This window comes from Diadema setosum, chromosome 7 (genome assembly GCF_964275005.1).
Source record: "Diadema setosum chromosome 7, eeDiaSeto1, whole genome shotgun sequence".
In the NCBI taxonomy this organism is placed as follows: domain Eukaryota; kingdom Metazoa; phylum Echinodermata; class Echinoidea; order Diadematoida; family Diadematidae; genus Diadema; species Diadema setosum.
In genome coordinates this window covers 2,374,095-2,399,188 of record NC_092691.1, presented here as the reverse complement: position 1 = coordinate 2,399,188, position 25,094 = coordinate 2,374,095, and the positions used below count along the sequence as shown (strand labels likewise).

At 40.7% G+C, this 25,094-nt stretch overlaps 2 protein-coding genes across 2 annotated transcripts in view; one reads left to right on the top strand and one right to left on the bottom strand.

The window, feature by feature from the left end:
• LOC140230896 (insulin gene enhancer protein ISL-1-like) overlaps nt 1–25,094 on the bottom strand; it is an 80,022-nt gene that overhangs the window by 12,945 nt on the left and 41,983 nt on the right. The window contains exon 5 of the mRNA XM_072311038.1: nt 1,699–1,884. Within this exon, the coding sequence (XP_072167139.1) occupies nt 1,699–1,884 (186 nt within the window). The remainder of the gene's footprint in view (nt 1–1,698; nt 1,885–25,094) is intronic.
• On the top strand, nt 16,755–22,947 carry LOC140231015 (uncharacterized). Its single transcript, XM_072311168.1, has 6 exons — nt 16,755–16,824; nt 18,246–18,551; nt 20,738–20,854; nt 21,335–21,451; nt 22,180–22,289; nt 22,792–22,947. Exons 2-6 carry the CDS (start codon nt 18,272–18,274, stop codon nt 22,861–22,863), a joined length of 696 nt encoding a protein of 231 aa, XP_072167269.1. The 5' UTR covers nt 16,755–16,824; nt 18,246–18,271; the 3' UTR covers nt 22,864–22,947.

The window sequence follows — 25,094 nt, the reverse complement described above, 5'->3', positions numbered from 1 at the left end:
CATGTGTGTCGCTGAATCGCCTGTACCGCGATGTGAGTTCATCGGCGTTGGCGTTCGGCGCCGGTTGCCATGACGACAAATGGACTCGTCAAAGTCACCGCTGTTTGCGCGCTGGAAATGATGCAAGCAATTTTTCACACCGATATTTTCACCTAAGTTGTTTCGTGCTTAAATCCCCCACGTATTTTTCACTCTGCTTTTCTCTCTTCTTCTCCCTCCATCTCTCCCTGTCTATTTCCTACTCTCTCTCTCATTCTCTCTCTCTCTCCCCTCTCTAGGGCCATCTATTTCCTTAGGATTCTGTTTCTCTCTCTTTCTCTCTTAGGCTCTTGGGCAAAGACAGAAATGCTCCTAATATCTCCCTAAGAATTAGTAACTCTACCTAACACTGATATCGGAAAGGTGTGTTCTTTGAAATCAATAATTTAAATGTTCTATTAACATTTGTTCTTCGGGAAGTGTTGGTGCCATTATCTTTCACATTTTTTTAAACATTATTATTTACAGCGTCAGCAGCATGTGGAAGCTATAGTGGGTCAGATATCGGGACGTGCAAGTCACGTGACAGTGATGTTAGGACTCTGTGATTATCGCGAATCAGAGGGGAGGATGATGGGACTTGCATCAATATAACTTCGGGGTATCACCTCAGATGCTTTGTAATGCATTTACGATTGCCGTGTTTCAAAAATTATTAAATCGGGCAATTCTAGACAACATTCGTGAAACACGACGTCAACTTCATGCAATGGCTGTGCTTTGAAAGGCGATTGAACAGAGTAAAGATATACATGAAGTCGGTGAATTCCTTGCAATGAGAAAGAGGAGCAAGTGAAACACAGGGTGAGTATGACTCATATCTCCCCCTTCAAAAAAAGAATGCTTATAAAAGATGCGACGAGTCTTCACATATTATTGTTGAAAAGATTTGAGCATGTCTCATCTTTAGTCACCTATAGATGACATATCTAGTATATGCTGCGTTCACGATTGGCGAAGTGAATGATACAAAATGTAGATAACATTTTTATTCAGGGGACATCATCTAATCAGAGTCCTTATCATCCGACATGTTCTCACCAAGCCGTTCCCTCAATGTTCTGACTTTTCAGTTTCTTATACACTAAAACAAACAACACCGAAACAAAATTCCGGATTTAAAGTTTATACTTTTCCTATATTTGTCCGAGAGATGAAAAGAGCGACAAATACAGAAGAATCAAAGCGGGATGAAGACACTTAGCAACATTCTAGCAACCAATCTGTATCATAGTTGTTGCCATTATCATCATCAACAATACAAGTGGTGACATCATCATCGCTGTTGTCACATGAACAAAGATCACTACCACCATAACAACAATAACAACGTCACTGCTATTAACGTAAACGACTGCTTTATCGACGACAATATTACCATCACCATCATCATCATCATCATCATCATCATTATCATTGTCATCATCACCACCATCATCATCATCATCATCATCATCATCATCATCATCATCATCATCATCATCATCGAGTACAACAATAACCAAGTCACCAAGCAAGCGAGGGGGCGACCTATCTCGACCAATCGACTGATGCAGCCGCTCAACCATTCCAACCAACTAACTACCTAACTAACCAGCTAACCAACAAATCACAAAGTGACATATTTTTGTGTTTTGTGTTAGTTTGTATGATTCTCACCAGCTGTTGGAATGGAGGCTGTTCGATATCACTCTGCAGGGCGAAGTCACTGAGCGCCTTCCAGGGCGGCTGCTGGTAACTCTGCACCTCCACCTGACTACCCTGTGGCATCTGCGAATCGTGACGGACGGGACTCGAGGCTACCATCGGGACTCCGTTGAAATTCGGGACTCGACGATTAGGGTCCTGAGCGGGACAAAAATATCAAAAAGAAAAAGGATACAGAAATAAAAGATCAATATGGAATACAATATAATTACTTTACATGACGAGAATGTGGAGTGATGGCCAGTGAAGGCAAAAATATGATCTGCGATCATCGGGACCCTGTTCTAATTCGGGACTCGAAAGTGTGGTCCTTAAACGGGACAAACATCGTGAACTGTTTAAACGTGCAATCATTTCACTAATTCATAAAAGGTATGTTGCTGCTATGTGGGTGACATCCCGATAAAGTACGATCGGTAGTACATAGTCACTTTCAATAGACCACAATTGTCATAGACAATTTCAATTGGCCACATTTGCTAACTTGCAGTCATTGAGCATGATACATTTATTGCATATCATTTCGATTCTAACTTTCTCAGTAGAGCCCAATACAAAGGCTTCTTCTACGTCATCATCCGATGAGGTACATGACATTATGGCGCCGCACACCGCATCGCAATGAAAACCAAACTCAGATCAAGTGGATTCCATTTTACATCACAGTTATTTTTGGTGACACATTTGTCTTATATAATTGCATATTTCGAATCATTACAGGCCTGAAACGTTATTTTTTTCAGAACGTATTACTCCGAAAGAAAGAAATCGATGAAATAAAAACAACCCAAAACAAAAAGAAAACTCCAGTATACGAACACGACTGTATGGGTCTATTCAAAGTTTAACGACATTTTAACTTTGACTGAAACAACAATTCTAACTACAGTAAAGAATCACTCATAAGGTATCATTTTGAAAAATTATATAGATTCGCGTTTCTGACTAACATATAATAACCATATGAATACATAATACCGGCGCGTAACATTACGGTCACAATTATACACTTGTATTTTTGAGCCGAAGACGTGAATGGCTCCTTTAAGACAAACTACTGTCAGATATATGGAGAAGACCGAGAAAGAGAGAGAATGAGAGAGTGAGAGAATGAAGGAAGGAATGAGAGATGGGTCAAATTAGCCAGATACAACAATCAAATTACAACAGTCGACTAGATGCTAACAGGCGTCGCCGTCGCCCTTAATCTGAGCATGCGTACGATGGCGTACCATAATTTAATCCTATTTTCCCGCGTTTTTTTCCTTCTCCATTCCATCCTTTTGTATCGAGCAAAGCCAATACGCCAGAGCGGACAGTTCATACATGATGTAACTGAGAGGACACAACATGTCATGGAAAAAAAAAGAGGATGAGGATATACGCAGTTGTTTATCTTGATAAGGACCGGGGAAATTAAAGGGTTGCAGTAATACTGGAGTATATCAGCCAAACTATAATTTGCAATATGACCACGCAATTAAGTGTCTTCTCGAACATTTTTTGTTTTGTTTTATATCGTTGGCTTAGTAATACAATGTACGCATTGCCACTTACAGAATGTTGAATTATGAATTACTGGATGACAGTGGAAACCACACGTTAAAAAGTTGTTATTTTTTTAATGCTTAATTTAGTTAACAATACAGAGACAAGGGTTACTAAGGTCATCTTATTAAAATTATCATCGTCTTCTACTTATACACTTCCTTTTTATCTGTAAAAGATTCGGAGTATCTTGGATTTTGAAACGTGATATAATTCACTTTTATATCTAATCTTTGATCTCTGATCTTTAATATGTCCATGTTAAAGCAGAATAAATACCCCCCCCCCCGTCTCCCTCCCTCTCCCTCCCTCTCTCCCTCTCTCTCCTCCTCCGGCTGCGTTTTGTAATTGGAAGAAAGGGTATTAAAACCCGTCATCCATATCCTTTCACTCGTCTTGTTTTGACGACGTATGGCGGGTAATTCCGAAGACTTTGTCGCATTGACTGACTTCTTCATCGCGTCGCCACGACTGCCCATGGTGGATACGATGTACACCGTGATAAATATTTTACACCCGCCATCTTCCGATGCTCTTATACCACCGTGAAGACAAAAGCAACCTATCGGAATATTGTTATGCGGGCCGGATGGACATGAATGAGGTTTGAGTCGCATTGTGACTGTCTTCAAATGCAACTGCAACTATGGAAGATCAAGAAAAAGAAAACAGGAATAGAGGAGGAGAGAATGATACGAAAATGCATCAAAGTAAGAGCAAAACGCCCCCTTTTTTCTCTGTTTCGGGGGGGGGGGTGAGAGGGAAAACAACACATGAAGGGCTTTCATATTCCCGAAGAGTTTTGCATTTCGGCAACGGGAAAGACGCATTGAACTAATTTTGCTTCAGTGATGATTACAGGGAACAGTAGATGGCTATCTCAATCTGTACAAGAACATTTAAGTCAAATAGCTTGCGGTAAACATGGTGGAGTACCCGTCAAATTTATAAGCTGCAGTATCGCTACAAGGTATGTTGCATTAGTCATATACCTATACTCTTTCCCCCTATTACTGACGGTACTGTTTTGCGGACTAAGATGACGCGTAATAATATGACAAATGTGCTTTTCACTGAGACAGGGGGTTACCGAGAGGTGACGAGATGGAATAACATACAAGGGAGGCAAGCTCCCGGTTCTTCTTTCCCTATTGTTTTTGTTGTATTTTTTATTCCTTTCAGGGGGAGGCTCACATGTTGTCGCTGGAGGATGCCCAGAGGCATACGGTGAATGTGTTGGTTGGGCAATTGGGAAAGAACAGACGTGAAGTCAACACACATGCACATACACACAGACTTGAAAGACACACACTCGCTGGCGCTACCTTGACAAACGGACGCCGCGTCGTGAGGTGTGCATTCGCGGTGCGCCAGTTCGGCGCAGATAGCAGCCCGCCAACACACCTCTGTCGTGATCCTGTTATGGTGCAAAAAGAACTTACGGTGTAAGGAAATCTTCTGCCTGACTGCCTACTTAGCTTTGCACTTAGTGTTCATATTTCTACGGTCGGCAGGTATCTTGTACGGCCCTGCTTGTTCGACGCCGCAACAGTAATAAATCTGATTGATGCCACGATTGTAGCAGTTACATTGTGATCGCGTACTACAGACTAACTGCATTGACCCCGTCGTCATACAAGGTGCGTGGTCTGAAACCGGATTGCTGAATATTGCGACATGCATTGTGAAGCATGAAGGATGCAATGCCCACTATATTCCTTGTTATGCTACGAAAACATGGTAAACATGCTCCTTGCATGACAATGTCTTCATATTATTATCATCCACCACTAACCCCTGGCTCATAGTCAAGTCTGAACGCTGGAAAATGAGAGGAACAGAACAACAACAACAACAACAAAGGAAGACTAAAAAGTGTGAAAAATAACCCTACTCCAAAATGCGAAGGTGATTTGAGAAAACATGGGACATTTTCCCCCGTTGTTTTTCAACAATAATCCGTTAAGCTCTAGCTAGGGGGCTTGGAAATATTTATCTAAGCACGATGATTAATGTTGTCAAGAGTTTTTTTTTTCTCCTTTCTTTCTTGAAGAAAGGAGGGGAATGAAAGGGGGAAGACGGAAAGAGAGGGAGACCTAGAGAATGAGGGAGGAACAGAGAAAGGGAGAGGAAAAAATGTAGGGATAGTTCTTCTTGCACGGCCGACGGCAATTTCATGGGCATGTTTTCTTTTGTGACGAAAGGGTAACACGATTTCTGCGGCGGAGATTAGCGCGTCGGAGCTGGCGTTGACGACACGGAACGAACTCGGCTGTTGACCCGCAGTGCTGAGGTGGGCATCCCCCACTATTTGGCAGCCGCGGCTTGGCAGTGGGGTAGGAGTACGCCGAACGCTCCTTCTCTCGGCCACTCATCCCCAACACCCCCTTCCCCCCCCCCCCATCTTAAGGATCCCTGCCTGCTACACCGCATCTTCCAGACTCACATACACAGACATACGACTTCATGTCAAGAGCTTGATTTCATTAGACGTTAGATCCGTTCTGCGTGTAAAGTGCCAGTCATTGCCTTCCATTTTATGGGAGCTCCCAGACATCACATTTTTCTCTAAAATCTAAAGTTATGTTACGTTATAGTCATCGAATGACATGCGTTCAGTTTACGGAAGACCGAAATCATTTGAGATTGGAGAAAACTCAATTTCTATCGAAAATCGATTTTCATGTCTGCCCTTGACCTCAAACTCCTGAGGTAAGTATACCTAACATAATCCGCACAGTACCCAATGGTGTTAGTCCATAAAGTGTTATGACGAGACAAACGGACAAAAATTATCTATTTGAAAACCTCGCTGTTATGATTTGTGATGTGGCAGAGCATGAAGGACGTTAATCCAGAATAATGCCTCTACGAGACTTTGTTTGAACGGCACATGCGTACGGATAGCTCAGAGGCGGAAGATCTAATCTCCTTGGTAAAACTTGTAGTTTGGTTATAATGTCACAATTTCCTTTTATTGCTTTTTTTTTTTGGTGGATATATTAATGAGGTAAACAGCTCTCTTGGCGGTATTGAAGTATGCCATGAACTTGAAATCACATACATTAGAGAACGGGCGTAATGCTTATGCATAAACTTCATCCTTTTGTTCTTACATTGCAGCATTTTTTTGATCATATATCAACGACCGCCCTCTCTCGATAACGCCGATTTGCTGCCCAAGTCTCTACTATGAGGTCAGACTGTGCGTGTATGTGTGTATATGTGTGTGTGTGTGTGTTTGTGTGTGTGTGTGTGCCTGTGCTTGTGTGTCCAATATTCATTAGCGAATAATTTGTCAACGTTAACAATTATTTATCAAACCCGAAATTTCACAGACGATCGCATGTCGAGTGTTAAAAATGTTTGACATGGTTGAGATGGGAGAAAGAAAGGGGAGGGCACGAGGAAAAAAAAAGGTTTAAAAAAAAGAGAATTGTTCATGTCGTCGGCTTGTCTAAAGACACATCTCTCAGGTAAGCTGTCACCGAGGGCAAGTAAGCAAAGGCTACGGGGCGAGTGTAAGCAAGCCCCTCGGGCAAGTTCGGCGGCTTGCTCTCCCCTGACCCCGCTCGCCTAAAAGGAACCAAAGAGGTTGGGGACGGAGGGATGGGGTGGGGGTGACGAGGAAAAACAGAAACGAAAGCGACGCGTTAAAGCAAATTGTACATCACCCCAAATCACGACCTCCTGGAAAATGACGCTATGTTATACACACGTTTAAAGGCAACCGTGGAAGCACACAAGCTAGATTTTCACAAATCTCGCAATGCTGATTTGGAACGCAATCTGGACTTAGGAAAAAATCGGCTCTCTAATTTATCGGTTCTTTTTAAAGTCTTCTTCTATGCAGGTAAAATGCAAACGGAAAAATTCGTAATTGTATGAGAGTCAACGTTTCAATATCCCACATTTCTCAAATTAAACTTTATGATTACGAAGTGTTTTACATATTGCATAATTAAGAGACAGAAAATGATACGAAATTTCAAAGTGGAAATAACTAGAATATAGAACGTAGACGAGGAATATGAACTTTCGCAGAAGGCGATCCGATACAATGCACATGCACTGTGTACTGTTAAGTTAACGTCATCACTTAGTTTGCATCCATTGTACGTGTGTGGCTTTGTGTCACTGTGTGTGTATGTGCGTGTGTTTAAGTGGAGTGTAGTTTAAGCTATAAGAAGTCAACAAATTACAAAGATGTACCGGGGGACTTCGCTCGAATATAGACGACACATGATTATTCAAACGGTTTGACAAGAAGGTCGTGTGGTAACTGCCGAAGGCAAAACATACCAACAGAATGAAATAAGACTAGAGTCCTCAAAAGACATAGAGAGACAGAGAGAGAGAGAGAGAAAGACAGCGGAAGAGAAAGAGAGAGAGAGGGGGGGATTTTGTGATGAAAGTGGAAGAAAGGGAGAGCAACAGAGTTGAGAAAGTGGAACAAGAGATGGAGTTCTTTGCTGTTCCCAGTTCCCAGGAGACGACTAGGGGTAAATAAACATTGAACACAAAAATCGGCGCGAATATTCCAAAGATATAATTCTTCAGGCGTTTGGGAAAGAATAGTTCAACTCTGTCGCTGCCATCGCATAGGAGTGACCCGGTACTGGGCAGGACACACAAAAAGGGGAAAAAAGAAGAGATGTAAAATTCAAAAGAACACAAATAACATCAATAACAACAACAAGGTGAGTCAGACTGCCCCAAAACTTCAACTCAAGATCTACGTATGGAGTGACAAGCACAACACCTCCGTCTCGTCAGTCAGAAACTCCTTCGAGCAAAGGTTTCTTTTTTTTGTCAAAATCCCCAGAAAGATGTCAAGACGAGCGATGAATTTCGACCTAACAAGCTGTGCTACTTTTGAAATACTTGATGATTTGCACGAAAACATCCAATAATTGATAACACTTTCAGGTCTTGTCTGCAGACTGCAAACTTGGTAATAATTAACCATGTTTACTAACAAACACATACACCCATACAAATACAAAAGGACACACATACATACACACATACAGCGTGTCTGAAAGAAGGATAGATGGAAGAGAAATTAAAAAAAAAAGAAGAGAAAGAAAGAGAGGAAGACAGAGAATAAAAAGAAAGATTTCTTAAGAGGAATATACGCGAAGAAAGCGGGACTCAAAAGGAGAAGAAAACAGACGCACAAAGCAATCCGCCGCCTCCCAGACTTTCCCTGCCCTGTGATTGATCGTGCAACATGTAATTATTCCGAAAATTGGCCTGTGTAAGATTTCTTGGGATCGATCAAACATACACAATCGCGACTTTGAGTGACAGTGACGTTCCGTCCGCTGACCCATCCTTTATCTCCACTCTTTCTGCTCGCCGCCGCGTACACAAATGGGGTTAAGGTTAAGAGGGAGGGGTGGGGGGGGGAACTGAAGAGCGAGGAAGTTGAACGTATAAGAGAATACCTTGGAGGTTGTAGGAGGGGAAGAGAACTGAGGAGGGGAGGGGTATGGTGGGTAAGATGAAGAAAATAGGGAAAGCGAGGGCCAAGGTTGATTACATCGTTGATTCAACGTCGCATTATTATGGAAGCCGGAATAAAGAAGGAGAACGCAAATCAAGCAGAGTAAAGGGGAGTGCTCGAGGAATTAAGATGATGAGAATGAGACAGCGGTCTAATGAGAGAAGGAGACAGACGGATGCTGATGAAAATAAAAGCCGAAGGATGCCCGATTGAGATGGATAGGTCGTGCGAAGCTTGTCTCCCCTGGACTCATTCCCATGTGTTACACCTCCTAAAATTGGTACCTCCTCCTACTTTTCCCTGACTCTTCAGACCAAAGAGGATGGCATCCCGATGATGGAGGGATGACGGCCGTGACATATGAAGGTGGTATCTCTGAGAACCATACAGATGAGAGACACTCTCTCGATACCAACCGAGGACACACACCATACACACAAAAAAAAACCCCACATGCAAGCAAAACGTAAACATACAAGTATATATATATATATATGTATATATATATATATACATATATATATATATATATATATATATATATATATATATATATATATATAATCACACACATACCACACATACACACACACACACACATACACACACACACACACAAACGAACAAACATACGCACACAATCAAACACATTTGACAAAACGGTCACACACAAACACACACATTCACCAACATACCAGCATTTTAAAATTTTGACGAAATATCAAAACGTATCCCACATGCCATGCCATTCAGGTATAAAGACTCAAGCCCAGTTTAGTGGGATTATTACTTTCAAAGTCGTGTGTGCATGTGTACATGTCTGTGTATTGAACATCTGGTTTCGAGACAGCGTTTATTGACTCAATACACAACAATCAAAATACGCTGTACAATTCTGGGCCCATCCTTTCTTTCTTACTTTCCTTATTTTCCAATTCTGTCGAGAGAAATCCAACCCCAACCATTTGTCTTATTAACCCGGATGTAAAGTCTGAGAGTTAAAACAAAAATGGCGTTCTAGGAGTATTGAGAGTTTTAAGCGGCATCTTCATAGTGAAAGAGTTCTAGGAGTATTGAGAGTTTTAAGCGGCATCTTCATAGTGAAAGAGTTTATCTTTTAGTATCTAAGTCCCTTGAAATATTTTGGAGGAGTAGCTCGGGGAAGGAAACATCAGGTCTAAATACGATTTTAGATTACTGTACTTCACGTCCTTTCAAAACTCCTCTGCTTGACAACACAGCCTCACTGTCGCGCCTTCAGAGGCGATGCGGCGCCTTATTACGGGCCGGCGTGTTGTGTGTTTAAGAGTAGAAAGCATTTTATCTTTTTTTTTTTCTTTTTCCCTTGCTCGTCATCTTCATTGCCACGCTTTCGTCTCAAACTCCATAGATGGCTGCCCATAGAAACTTGACAAAGGCCTGTACCTTGGGAATAGTCCTCGCCTTCAAGTTTTGCAAATGTAAATGAGCATGCGGAAAAAAAAATGATGGTGAACTTGTTTTGTAGTTCTCTTTTTATCCGACGTCGACTCTCGTGTCGTAATTCGACATGTCACAATGCCGTCGAATTTGGCCCGTGTTTTCGGTCATGCGGCGAGCTGCACCGTAGATTAAATGCACGGTTCCCGACTGTCTCCGATTAGTTTTGTCTCCGCTTAAATGCGGATCCAATTACACAAATTAGGTTGGTTGCCAATTTCCATATCTTTTGTACGCGGATGGGTGCGTGCGTTTCGATCGTTTTCTGCAGAGCGTGAAAGCGGCTGTGTGTCGGGGACGAAAAGAAAATTCGTTTAAGGACATCAATCCGCCTGGCGCGTGGTCGCTCATTCCGTGTTATGCAAATCGTGCTCTCATGTCCGCCCTCCAAACTCCAGGCTGGTTCCTAAATCTAGAATACACCCAGATCTTCTCTTCAATGATAAATTTTAATTCTTTGTTATCTTTTCATCCGCCTCTTTTACCCCCTTTGGCTTCAAAAGTGAAGATGTTTATTAGCATGTGTGTGTCACGTTTAGCTCCAAGATGCACTTACGGATCTGTGGACGCATGCGATATGCAGAGCTGGGCGACCGGCTGACAGTAGGCACGATTTCTCCAGTACTTCTCTTCGCATTTTCCACTACAGGCAATGCAGTATCGAATAGGCTTTCTCATTTTCTCCCGACCCTGCCTGCCTGACAACCCACACCACCCGGCGATATTAAAAAACTTTTAGAATTGCTTTCGCGGCTCATCTTGCTCAAATATTTTCCTAAACTCGGGGCATCTTCTCTCTGAGAGTCGAAGTAAAACACGTAAATATGTAAAAACAGCGGCGGCGAAACCCGATCACCGTTGGTTTGTTCGGGGTACTTCGATCACGATGGAATTGATGGCTTTTTTCCCTCTCTCTCCTCTCTTTCCCTCTTACTCCTCTCGTTGCTAAAGACAAAGACGAGTACACATGTAGGCTCAGGGGCATTCTACGGTGTACGTTTTCAAGTGTCTGAGTGTAGTGTGCTGCTCGGCTGGTGAGAGGAGGGAAAGATACCGCTTCGCCATCAAGATGGCTTCGCTAATAGGGCAGCGACGTGCGCGTCACTATTATTCACCTAATATTTCTCCTCTAAACTCCATTCATCTCTCCTTCCCCACTTCTCTTCTCATCTTTCCCTCTCTCTCCATTTCTTTCTGTCTTTCTCTTTCTATCTATCTCCGTCCCTTTCCCTATGTCCTGTCCGCTATGGTCATTCTCACTGGCCGCTCTTTTTTCTTTTTAAGTCTCGGTAAAAACATCCGACGTGGACGCATGTCACAAAGCATTTCACCGGGCCGTATCGATTGAATTGGTTCCTGTCCAACACCTGAACCGTATGTCACATACAGTCGTGTGGATCAAAATGCATAGATTGACGGCTGTTACATAATAGGATGAGCGGGAAACCCATTGAATATTTGAAGGATGTTGGAAATCGGTCGTTAATTTGTCCGTGAGGTGGTTAGAGCCGCGTACTTTCTACAACTCCAGAGCGACCACGCACATTTGCCGTCAATTCAAGTTCTTTTCTGAGCTGCGTTAATCCACTTTCATATCATGCAGTCTAAAGCTCACTGTATCTGCGGATAATGCAAATCAACACATCTTGGTCTTGTTTCTTCTTGTGTCTTTGTCTATTGACGCCCTGTCCGATCCTTCACAGAGTCAGAGTACGTTATTTTCTCTACCTCGGAACTTGTCCCACCGATGAACCAACTTCTATGAAACTCATTTTTTTTTTGACAGTTACTGTTTTGTTTCTTCTCTTCTGATTAAAAAAAAAAAAATCTTCGTGCGCAGAGGTAATAAGTGATGAATCAAAATCACATTACTTCTCCACAGCGTCGTGAAAAGCTACGAAAGGATACCGAGTCTTAAACCAAAAAAATGGACGCTCTCGCTAGACTTATATACATTCAACGCGTATGATTCATGCGAAACAAGAGTAAAGTTAGCAATTATACAACTAACGGATTAAACCTTCGTCTACCTTCTTTCGTATGGGCCTATCTGTCCTTGGCAAACGTCCACGCTCAATGAAATATCGACAGGGAGCATGAGGCCCGTCCAAGGAGGATGAATTGTCGTAATGAAAGGTATTAAAAAAGAAAGAAGAGAAGACGTCTAAATTCCACATTGTCGTCTGTAATGACCCATGAACACGATGAAGAAAGAATGACAGCTAAGCGGGAAAAGTAGCCAATCGATTATGCGTAGCTTGAATAAGGTACAGTAGATGAAGGAACACGAAAGGCATATGTCGTCTGCTCCGGTATCTGTTCGTCCTTCCCATCTTTGCTCTACGGTATCAGCAGATCACTCTTCTGCGCCAACATCATCTTTTCTTTTCATTATCGTCTTCTATATTTGTTGTGCAACGCTTATCAACTACTCCAGTCGACATGTCGAGTGTACACAGCATACTACACCCAGTTATTCGACGAGGGAAAACAAAAAGATCGTTATATCAGTTACCACCGAAGATGCTTACCTAAAAAAGAGCATAATCATCAAGTACAGTATCCGCTTGTGCTGATGTACTCATTCATGCGTCCACGCGCTTTTGATGTGGCATCTCAACACGTGACGAAAAAAAGTGACAGAAGAACAAGCTGTGTGGATGTCAACATTATACTCTCAACATATCTCTGCAATCTCAGGGAGACAGAGGGAAATTTGTCACAGTATTTGTCATGATACCGCGCCATTCTAGAAATCGTTTATCGAGGGAGAGGACTGCGTTGCCCCGCGTCAGTGTCGTCTGTTTAGAGTGTAGGGTCAGCGCGTAACTGCGCAGCGCAGGAACGTGGACGATAGTCGCAGAAACGTTGTTGAGATGGTCATTGTGAAATATCAAAAAGTGCATTTGAACTAAGCACGTGTGTGGTGAGGCCATTGTTGCAGCGAAAATACGAGATGTGAAAAACACAACATGGTCTCAATCACACTTCCCTATACTTGCACACTGGTAGAACTGGTAGAAAAGGGGATTTTAAGGTAATGCTCAAATTGGCGCCAAGTCTACGCCCAATACTCAGGTATGGCGCGTCCTCTGTGGATATTAACACCTACCCAATTCCACAGCCCCCTGTGAGCATCGAAAGAACTGTTTGTTTCAATCATTATACCGTCATTGAAGACCCAGAGAGTGAATGGTGTAACCTAAGGATTCAATTCATTTAATAAACCGTGGATTGATGGCAAGGGGGGGGGGGGGGGAGGACTAGGCTGAATAGGCTGAATTTGGTGATCAAAATGAAATCGTCTGCATATCTTTTTCACCACACTGCGCGCGAATTGTTAGACCAACGAAAGGCTGAGTAAACTCGCGGCTTGATTCAGTTGCCACAGAATTGGAGATATAACCGAACGCCCCGTCTACAGGGTATCCAAGAAATCTAAGGCTGTGATTTCGAGCAATCAATTATAACACTAACATAGATTCTGAATTCGTCAAACGATCCTGAAAAGGGGATAGTACCTGCAAAAAGGAATGATATCTCAAAATGTTAGAAATTACGTGTAGGCGTATCGGCATTACAATGAATACATAAGGGCATGGACGGTTTCAGCAATTTGAAAATGGTTCCATTGTAAGATTGTTTTGTCAATCTGAAATAAGGAAGGCTTTTGATATTGCATTTCTGTTGAATAAATGTCATTATGTTATGACTAGTACGGAAGTAATGATGATCATGCACTTTCCGTATAAAATAAGAGCTACCTTTTCTAAATGTATGTCCATTCCTTGGCGGATTACTATCGTATTTTCTTTCGTCCTCTTCAGTATTGTTCGGTAATTCTTATCCTAATTCATGATACATTCGTGTTGCAGACATTATTCTCATTAAAGTGTTTATTTGGACCTATTCTCATTATGCTCATTAACTAGACGTGCCCCCAAAAGTCATTTTCTTGAAGCACCGTGAACAAGGCATCCAGAAGCTCCCTGCTTGCATGTACACACATTGCTAATCTTGGCTTCCCCAAGCTTACGCAAATGTTTGTCGAGGCTGATTACACAGTGGGACTAAAACACACACGTCCTTTTCTCCCCATCCCCTCGTTCTACCCTCGCCTTCGACTTTCTCTCTTACTCTTTAATTTCTTTGTCCCCTTCGCGTCTCGCTTTTCACCTCCTTCACATTTTCGATATTCACCTTCTACAATTCTCTTCTCGCCGGCTTCGAGCGTTTGGGCGCTATTAGAAAGCCATTTGTATTTCCGCTGCGAAGCACCATGGAGAGGAAAAAATAATCCACACACACACAACACACACACACGACGCACGCACGCACACACCCTTGCCGCTGTCGTATGAGGGCGCCACCGGGCAGCACTGTTTGGGATTACCCACAACGCAGCACAAACAAAGACCCATTCGTCACACGGGATCGACGTGAATGCATGGGCATTTACTAGCAGACGATAGCTGGAAGATTTCCGTGGATGACTATATATCCACGAAAACAGTGTACTGTGTAGATGACGGGTGAAATAGATATCTGAAGACTCCCCCTGACCTTTAGATCTTTCTTATGTGCAGCTTTAACCTCGATAAGATCTAAAAATAGGAGAAAACCCACAAAGAAATAAACTAACTTATATGTATACATGTATCTATATATTGGCACATGCCTTATAATCAGCACGGATTTTTTCTTTATAGGATTATTTTCATTATCATCATCACCATCATCATCATTTATTATTCATAAATGAGGCTGCGTTTCAGCACAGGTGACCGTCACCATCATGCTCATTCCCTTCCGACTCTGTCTGTCTATCTGTCTGTCTGTCTATCCGTCTGTCTGTCCATCAATGAGACCTTGCCTGTTTGTACTGTCAACTTTCACCATGATAACGATGAAAAAAAAATTCTGTCGTCCTCATAGAATATGTTTCTATCGCTCACCATTCCATCTCCTTACGCCATCGACCTCCCATACTGAAACACTTTAAATGGCGCACTCGCCTCGTTTTGAGTTATCTCCCCCTCCCTCCCGCGGCTCCCTCCCAGCAGGCCTACCAAGGCTACTTGTATACCCGTCCCTTGCTCAATAGGTACGATGAGGCGCTTTAACCAAGAATTCCCTTTTATACAAATCGGCACTGTCATCGATACAGCAAATGGTGAATGCCACCTCCTTTTCTTTCCATCTTTTTCTCCTGTTTTCCCCTCTTTTCCCTCCCTACCCGCCATCCCCCTTATCTCTTTCACGTGCTGTATTTCCCCTCTCTCGGCTTCTCCCCGATACATCCATACGACGGTCGTCCATGAACCTATGTGTGATACGTAATCTCGCTCTGTTTTGACAGAGCCGCCACGACTGTGTACGAAAGAGAGCCTTATATCACGTGGTCCAATTATGCGCTGTTATGATAACTTGCAGAGCAGGGAGAAAGTTTCAATCTCACATCATCCTACCACAGAAGACGCACTTAATGTCAGGCTGCACATCTCCAGTGCCACTCAGAGAGACTGGTAACGATTCTAACTGAAAGCACTGACCATGAGAGCTGTGGCAATTTCAAAACTAGCGTACACAAGATATGAGCCCTGTCTTTCCTTATCTTAGTGAGATATTGACCTCGTGATCGTATACCAATAATTACGCAAGATAAAATGCCCGTAGAAAATCTGTCTTAACTGACAACACAACTCGCCAGTACTACTCTTTCTGATAATAAAGATTCCCGCCAAACTCGATGAACGATTTTCCTGGGGCAGTGAATGCCTTAGTTGTATACTTTTACATCCACTTTTGATAGAAAGTAGAATGGGTGAGAAGAGGGAACGGATAAAAGACTGATGAAGAAACGAGTGAAAGAGAAAGGTGAAACACACTGGGTAAGGAAACGCGAAAATATGTGAGGACACGTCATAGCTAAACACACAAACTAAATAGACAGAATTGGGCCTGACAAAAAATAAGTATGTGAATAAAGATATAAATATATTACGAATAAATAGATTAAATAGATGTGAATAAAGATATAAATATATTACGAATAAACAGATTAAATAGATAAAACACACACAAAAACACACACACACTATAACACTGTGATAGATACGTGTGTATCTACATGAGTAAACATTTCTTGAACCATGTAGTATACTGTTCACTTGTTTCATTAATGTTATTAATCCTGATGGTAAAGCGCATTTGAACATCGTCGGCGACCATCCGAACCGTCGTATATGTCAAAATTCGGTAAATTTTTCGAATTTCAGATTTTGCCGTTTTAAGAAAGCCCAGCACACACTCTTTCTACTCACAAAATTTTGAAACCGGATTTTGTGTTTTTAACAGAGAAATTTGATATACGTCATTTTGCCTGAACGCGAATTGGCTGAAGGCGTTCATCCGAACCGACGTACCGCTATACGTCGGTTCGGGTGGTCGCGAATCTTCGAGTCGCGTTCAGAGAAGGTGTCGTATCGCCAGAACTGGCAGAAGCAGACGATGGAGCGTCAACCGGACCCTCCCCAGGACCGGTGAGTTTTACAATGAGTAGCTATGAGATCATGGAATTTCAAATAAAATGAACAGACCCAGGCAAGTTCTATCCGTAAGATTGTCACTTGTCAAGATAAATACGCAGATTGTCGTGGGTTTTCCAAAATATTTCGTTTTGTTGTTAGGTGTAGTCCTGTGTATAGATAAATATGTGGGTACAAAGGGATACTCTATACATAGTAATCAGTACAGTTTAGTAGGGTTTAAATCATAGACCCTTTTAGTCTAGAAAAACAACGTTCACAATGATCTCGTTGAGTTGACTTTATGTGCTTATGGTCCATATAGGGTGAGTTGTTTGGGAATTACCACAAAAAGTACGAGATTACTAGTCGGACGAGTCTAACAAGTTACGTGGTCACAGCCAACAGAGCGGCTAATCGCTGGTTCATCATTGAGTGAAGGGCCCTAGAGTTCTGATGATAGGTTCTATACTTACTTATATATCTATGGCCGATTGAGCCCCAAGATTGCAAACACACACAAAGAAAAACACCCAAATCTGAGTGTAATGTATCTCATGTGAATTTGCCAATGTAAGCCAAGGAAGGAGCTAGTAGAAGCCGAAGGGCCTATACTGGCTATAGGCCTAGTAAATATGAATAATTTCACCAACGTCTGTAAATTTATCTGATAGGCCTACTAGGATTCCTGGGACTCTAGGAGTAGGATTAAATAATGCTGGCCCATAAATACATATGTGTTGTTCAGAGATCTAGGCAACTGCAAAAGCTTTGTACGGGTACCAGTACTGAGTATGTTTTTATCGCATGCATTTTTATGTCGCTGTGAGTGCCAAGTCTCCATAATATTGAAATCACTGCAATGAAGGCTTTAATATCAGGGCTGCCAACTCTCACGCATTGAGCGTGAGACTCACTCATTTTGGTCCTTTCTCACTCTAAAACTTTATTTCATTTGCATGCATTTCTATTGATCTCACTCATTTTGACTCCTGAATTATAGCATTGGCCTATGGGAGTCTCACTCTCAACTAGTTTCCAGTGTTGGCATGCAGCCCTGCTTTAGTGTATTAACAGGCCAGAGGGCAGTACTTGAGTAAGCCCCTCCTGTGATATCTAATAGTAATACACTGATGTTCCACTACAATTAAAATATATAAATTTAGGTCTAAATGCAATGTTCCAATTGTCAGATCTAACCTAGCTATAGGCTATAGGTGCCCACACATTCTAGAGGGTAGTTTTGCAGTACCATAAGCACAGGGAATCTTCGCCCTCTATCCGTTTATAGTATTATGAGTTGAATTGTGCTTTTGCATTTTTATGATCAATGTAAAAATAGACCACTAGATAGACTTGAGGTAAAACATTTCTGCTAAAATTAAATTTTTTTTTAATACACTTGTAGTGAATGTTTTTGTTTTTGTTTGTTACAGGTCTTTGTCCTCAGGGAAACCACCAGATGTTGAAGTCCTTTGGGACAAAGATGGGTACGAGGAATACCGTAGCTGTTGATCAGCTGAAATTCAGGAAGGGCAGCTTCCCACGACTTGGAGTTCGTGTGTCAATGCGATGGCACAGGAAACTGTGGAAAGGCACAGTTACTGCTGTGTACAGGGGAGAGAATTCTGAAAGCAGTAGCGATGATGGAAACACGAGCACCGTACTTGGCGTAGACAGCAGTGACGAAGATGATACTTCTGATTATGACGATGATGACAACATTTACCGGGCGAAATTAGGTAAGATTGAGTGCACACAAATTAATACATACTTGTAGTAAAACGTATGGACAGTATACAGTGTGTGTGTTTATTCAATGCCTCTAATAACTTCATAACTGTGCTGCAATGTTAGAAGTAGCTTACTTCATACTGCATGAATGCATTTAAGTAGGGCCTGGTATATTACATTTTCATGGTGTCAACTCATATACAGCACAACCTGGTATACCATGTTTTCAAAATAAAGACATGAGCATGTACTTGTGTAGCTTTAATTCATGTTTATTTGGGTTATGCCTAAAAAAAAACAAAAAACAAAAACAAAAAACTTTAATGAACAGATACTAGACCTTCTATCAGTATCTTTTCTTTTTTTGTGTCACATCTGCTTGTATTTTGTGTTAGTTACTTTTTCCAATTTCATAATGCCCTTGTTTTACCGCAAAACTGAAGATCTATGTGTGTAGCCAGCCAGGCCGAGTTTAAAATTTTTTGACTTGCTGACCCCATTCGGGTGCCCTATACGTAACAAAAGAGTTTGTAAGCCTATCAGCAAATGCTATTTTTGTGCCTCACTTCCAATGATGTTTTTGTGTTCTTCATAAGCACATGCAATTGACTGTGGAAAGAGGATGCATGTACCGCTTGACTGCTTTTGCATTTAATGCAGATCACCAGTCTGTCTGATCTCTGCTGATGGGCAAAAATAAAACTCTTGTTTGTGGACATTTACATAGGGTTATGTGACAAATGTGGTATTAAAAGGTTAATCTTAATATAAAAAAATGAATTCAACTTTTAAAAAAATATGATGTTAACAGTGAAAAATATATGCACTGTGTATATTTTGTTTTCCTCATTTAAAGTTGGCATCAAAAAGGACATCATCTACATTGAAGGAGCACCGTTAGATCCATCCCAGCAGAATGTCAGCTCTGACCAACTTCTCAATGGTGAGTGTTTGTAAAGCCTTAATCTTGTTCAGAAACCCAAGCAGATATGGTTGAATCAATCTTGTTGGAATATCAATGACATCAACTATACACAATCAAAGAATGTACCATCCTGGCTACCATGTACCAGTGTTTTTTGCAGTTGTCAGGGGTGGGACAAGGAATTCTGTAAATTGGGGGGGGGGGGGACCACACGGACATCTCCAGTTTTTCTCTGTTTATTTTTTGTTTAAAAAAAGGGCATCTTAAACCCCATGTGTCCTTGCGCAGATCCACCATGGGTTGTAATCTGGATTACAAAGAAATGATAAAGTCAATCTTTCAATAAATGTGATTTTAAAAAGAATGTAGTATTTATGCACCGTGTGTATTTTCTTTTTCTTTTTGTTTTCTTCATTTCCAGTTGCCATCACCAAGGACATGGACTGCATTCACGAGATACCAATACCAGAATTGAACAACGAAGCACCATCAGATCCATCCCAGCAAAATGTCAGGTCTGACCAACTTCTCATTGGTGAGTATTTGTAAAGCCTTAATCTTGTTGGGAAACCCAACCAGATATTGCTGCAGTAATCTTGTTGGAAAATCCATTAGTAATTAAGATTGAATTATGCTATTGCTGTCTTATAAACTTTAATAGCAATTAAAAAGGATGACATAAACTACACACAAGCAAAGAATGTATTATCCTAGCTACGATGTACCAGTGTTTTTTTCAGTTGTCAGGGGTGGGTCCAGGAATTCTGTGAAGTTGGGGGGGGGGGGGGAACCACATGCATGTCCTCCAGTTTTTCTGTTCATTTCTTTTGTTAAAAAAATAAAAATAAAGGGTATCTTACACCTGATGTGCCCCACATGAATCAACCACTGGTTGCAATCTGGATGACATGTTATCCTTCTTGTCATATTGTAGCAAATGGCTAACACACAACTGGAGAATGAAGCTTGTCTGCCAATTGTACTTGGACCTTCCAAGCAGAGTGATAATCTATGAGCAATTTTCAAATGAGGATACATGTACCGTTTGACTGTTTTTGCATTAATGCAGATCACCAGTCTGTCCGATCTCTGCTCATGGGCAAGTCTTGTTTATGGACATTTAAATAGGGCTTTCTGAAAACTGTGGTATTAAAAGGTTAATCTAAAATAAAAAAGAATTTAAAAAAATTCAATCTTAAAAAAAAAAAAATCAGATAGAGACAATAAAATAAACATGGGCTATGTATATTTTGTTTTCCTCATTTACAGTTGGCATCAAAAAAGACATCAACTGCCTTCCTGAGATACCAATGCTAGTATTGAACAATGAAGGAGCACCGTCAGATTCATCCCAGCAGAATGTCAGGTCCGACCAACTTCTCACTGGTGAGTGTTAGTACAGCCTTAACCTTGTTGGGAAACCCAACCAGATATTGCTGAATCAATCCTGTTGGAATATCCATTAGTAATCTGGATTAAATGACGCTATTGTTGCCATATAATAGCAAATAAAAAGAATGACATCAACTATACACAAGCATAGAATGTAGCATCCTGGCTCCCATGTACCAGTATTTTTTGCAGTTTTCAGGGGTGGGTCCAGGAATTCTGCAAATTGTGGGGGGGGGGGGGGGACCACACGCACGTCCTCCAGTTTTTCTCTGTTAATTATTTTATTAAAAAAAAGGGGGCATCTTAAACCCTATGTGTCCCCGCATGGATCCACCATGGGTTGTAATCTGGATGACATTTTGTCCTTTGAAAGAAATGATAAAGTCCATCTTTCAATAAATATGATTTCTTTTTAAATGTAATATTTATGCATCATGTGTGTTTTCTTTTTCTTTTTGTTTTCTCCATTTCCAGTTGCCATCACCAAGGACATGGACTGCATTCACGAGATACCGATACCAGAATTGAACAACGAAGCACCATCAGATCCATCCCAGCAAAATGGCAGCTCTAACCAACTTCTCACTGTGAGTATTTGTAAAGCCTTAATCTTGTTGGGAAACCCAACCAGATATTGCTGCATTAATCTTGTTGGAATATCCATTAGTAATTAAGATTAAATGATGCTCTTGCTGTCTTATACACTTTAATAGCAATTAAAAAGGATGACGTAAACTACACACAAGTAAAGAATGTAGCATCCTGGCTACCATGTACCAGTGTTTGTGTTGTCAGGGGTGGGTCCAGGAATTCTGTGAAAGTTGGGAGGGGGGGGGGGACCACTGGCACGTCCTCCAGTTTTTCTGTTCATTTCTTTTGTTAAAAAAAGACAAAAATAAAGGGTATCTTACACCCGATGTGCCCCACATGAATTAACCACTGGTTGCAATCTGGATGACATGTTATTCTTCTTGTCATATTGTAGCAAATGGCTAACACACAACTGGAGAATGTAGCAATTGTACCTGGACCATCCAAGCAGAGTGATAATCTATGAGCAATTTTCAAATGAGGATGCATGTACCGTTTGACTGCTTTTGCATTGATGCAGATCACCAATCTGTCCGATCTCTGCTGGGAAAAAAAACCCTCTTGTTTGTGGACATTTACAAAGGGCTACCTGAAAATTGTGCTATTAAAAGGTTAATCTTGGTAAAAGAAATGATAAAGTCAATCTTTCAATAAATATGATGGAAAAAAATGAAATGTTTGTGCATCATGTGTATTTCTTTTTCTTTTTGTTTCTTCATTTCCAGTAGGCATCACCAAGGACATGGACTGCATTCAAGAGATACCAATGCTAGTATTGAACAATGAAGCACCGTCAGATCCATCCCGCAGAATGTCATCTCTGACCAACTTCTCACTGGTGAGTGTTTGTAAAGCACTTAATCTAATCGGGAAACCCAACCCAGATATTGCTGACTCAATCTTATTGGAATAACCATTAGTAATCCGGAATAAATGATGCTATTGCTGTCATATAATGACAAATATAAAGGATGATATCAACTATACACAAGCATAGAATGTAGCATCCTGGCTAATATGTACCATTATTTTTTGCAGTTGTCAGGGGTGGGTCCAGGAATTCTGTAAAGTGTGTGTGTGTGTGGGGGGGGGGGGGGAGAACCACACGCACGTCCTCCAGTTTTTTCTGTTGATTTTTTGTTCAAAAAAACAAAAACGATAAGGGCATCTTACACCCCATATGTCCACGCATGGATCCACAATGAGTTGTACGGTAAGCTGGATGACATCTTGTCCTTTCAAAGAAAATAAATTCAGTCTTTAAGTAAACATGATAAAACAAATGTAATATTTATGCACCATGTGTATCTTGTTTTCCTTTTTGTTTTCTTCATTTCCAGTTGGCATCACCAAGGACATGGACCGCATTCAAGAGATACCAATACACACTTTGTACCAGAATTGAACAATGAAGCACCATCAGATCCATCCCAGCAAAATGTCAGCTCTGACCAACTTCTCACTAATTATTGCTTGCCTATGGTGCCTACAGTTGTTTGTGCATGCAAAAGCAATTTGGTCTATGTATTCAAATTTTTGATAATTTATCACTCCGCACTCCCCACCACAATTCTCCATGTTATGATTTGTCTATTCTATAGCTATTAAATATTCGATGATATCATAATAAGCTTTGATACTTTCTTTAACAATAAGTGTCATATTTTTTAATGTGAAAGATGTACATGTAACAGCTTTATTCCTCCTTACAAATGTGATTTGATTTCTGTAGGACCATTGCGTAGATATTACTGTGATATCGAAATGAACGTACAATCACAAACATGCACATAATAACAACTCAAATCATACTTTTTTTTTTAGCCCTAAGACCTGAGTTATTAGAGATTCACTAATATTAAGAGGAAGTTGGCCTTCTGCTTTAAGCCATTTCCATCTGATGAATGTTTCAGAATGTTTTTCAATATAAACTGTATTGTGTACAATTTTCTCATGTTAAAATCGGTTTAACAATTAATTTAGATCAATATCTATTTAACCATTCTGTAAATTCAAAAAATGTTAATGAAATTTTACCATTGTATTTAAGGACATGTTCATTCCTTTTCTTTTCTTTTTTGATGTGAGATATGGATTGATTTTGAAATGAATATTTCTGCATTTTAATGCAGCCTTGTCTCAAGACTCATTTTCTTTGTTTTGTTTTTTCTCTTCTATGTACTGTGATCTCATATCGTGAGGAAATCATAATATTATGCACACTAAAATGTCAGCATATATAATTGGAAGTGAAATGATATTCATAGTACTACCTGAATATCATTTAAGTCTGTAGGGGTCTGTAGGACAATACACCTTTTATTATTTGTTTGAACAAGTGCAATCCATGTTTGTGTGTGTGGGTGTTTCTGCGTAGAAAATTAATTTGCATCTGTTTCAGAGTCCTGAACGTATATACAATGTATATATATATATATATATATATATATATATATATATATATATAAACAATAATGTGAGACAGACGTGTGGCTAAGTAAATTCTTTGCTTGTTATTTCTGATGAGCAAGCTGATAATTGAGTTTTACCCAACTGAATGATCATGAATTATGTCTGCCATGCATGTGAGCTGTAAAAGAAAATCTTTATTCATGGGTTAAAATGTACAGTATCCATCATGGTAGCTTAGAAAGAATGAAAGTTAGGTCATTACAGTCATGATTGCGGCATGAATTACCACAAAAAAATAGCAAGGCTTGGATGTGTGATTTTGGTTTTTGTTTACAGTATTGGAGAGTAGGAGAGAGGGTTAAAGCGTTGCAAGGGAAAGAGAAGAGGTGGAGGAGAGCAATGAGAAGATGAAATGATAGGAAAAAGAAGAGGCAGGCTGCAATGAAAAAACAATAATTTCATAGGCCCCACCTCTTTCACAATACATGTATAACCACTTTTTGCGTGATACAAATTAGATACAAACTGATCAAAGATAATGTGTTCTAAACATGGAGTGGGTTTTTTTGATTGTTTGTTTGTTTGTTTGTTTTTTTACATCAAAGGAACTCTCGTCTGATGCCTGAAGCGTAATTCATGTCAAAAAACAAAACAAAACAAGCAAACAAAAAATCTGCAGAGGAACCTCCCCCTCCCCTACCAGTGTTTCGTCATGCATGCCAAAAGTAGACCTTGGACGTATTTGTACTACATCTTATGAAATTATGACACAGAATAGTTGCATTCACACAAAAATATGCACGAAATCACTCGTTTTACAGATAAATACCAAGTAACCATGCATATCGCATAGACGCGCGTGTTATAAGAATAGGATACGTCGGTTCGGAGATCGCACTTTCGGTACGCGCGTTCAGCAAACTGACGTATCACCCCGATACGTCAGTTCGGATGACCGCGCGTACTGAGCATGCGATCTCCGAACCGTCGTATACCTGTTTTTCGACTCTTCCTGTGCGGAGGCCTTTCTTTTTGTGAACGTAGCATTAGTTTTATTCATACATAATTTTAAATACATATATTATACGAATCGTCTGGAATTTGCCTTTCTTTTCATATAAAAAGATCGGGAATAAAAGCAAGAAATTTCTTTACACTAGACTTCAAATGACCCCCAAACTTCAAACGCGTTTTTCTCGAAAACGTGTTCTCGCACACCGCTGACAGATAC

Excerpts from the sequence above, each read along its gene's own strand:
- LOC140231015 (XM_072311168.1), top strand. The coding sequence starts at position 18,272 with ATGTTGAAGTCCTTTGGGACAAAGATGGGTACGAGGAATACCGTAGCT. Across the intron at positions 18,552-20,737 it reads CATTTACCGGGCGAAATTAG|TTGGCATCAAAAAAGACATC; the intron begins GTAAGATTGAGT and ends CCTCATTTACAG. Across the intron at positions 21,452-22,179 it reads TAACCAACTTCTCACTGTGA|GCATCACCAAGGACATGGAC; the intron begins GTATTTGTAAAG and ends CATTTCCAGTAG.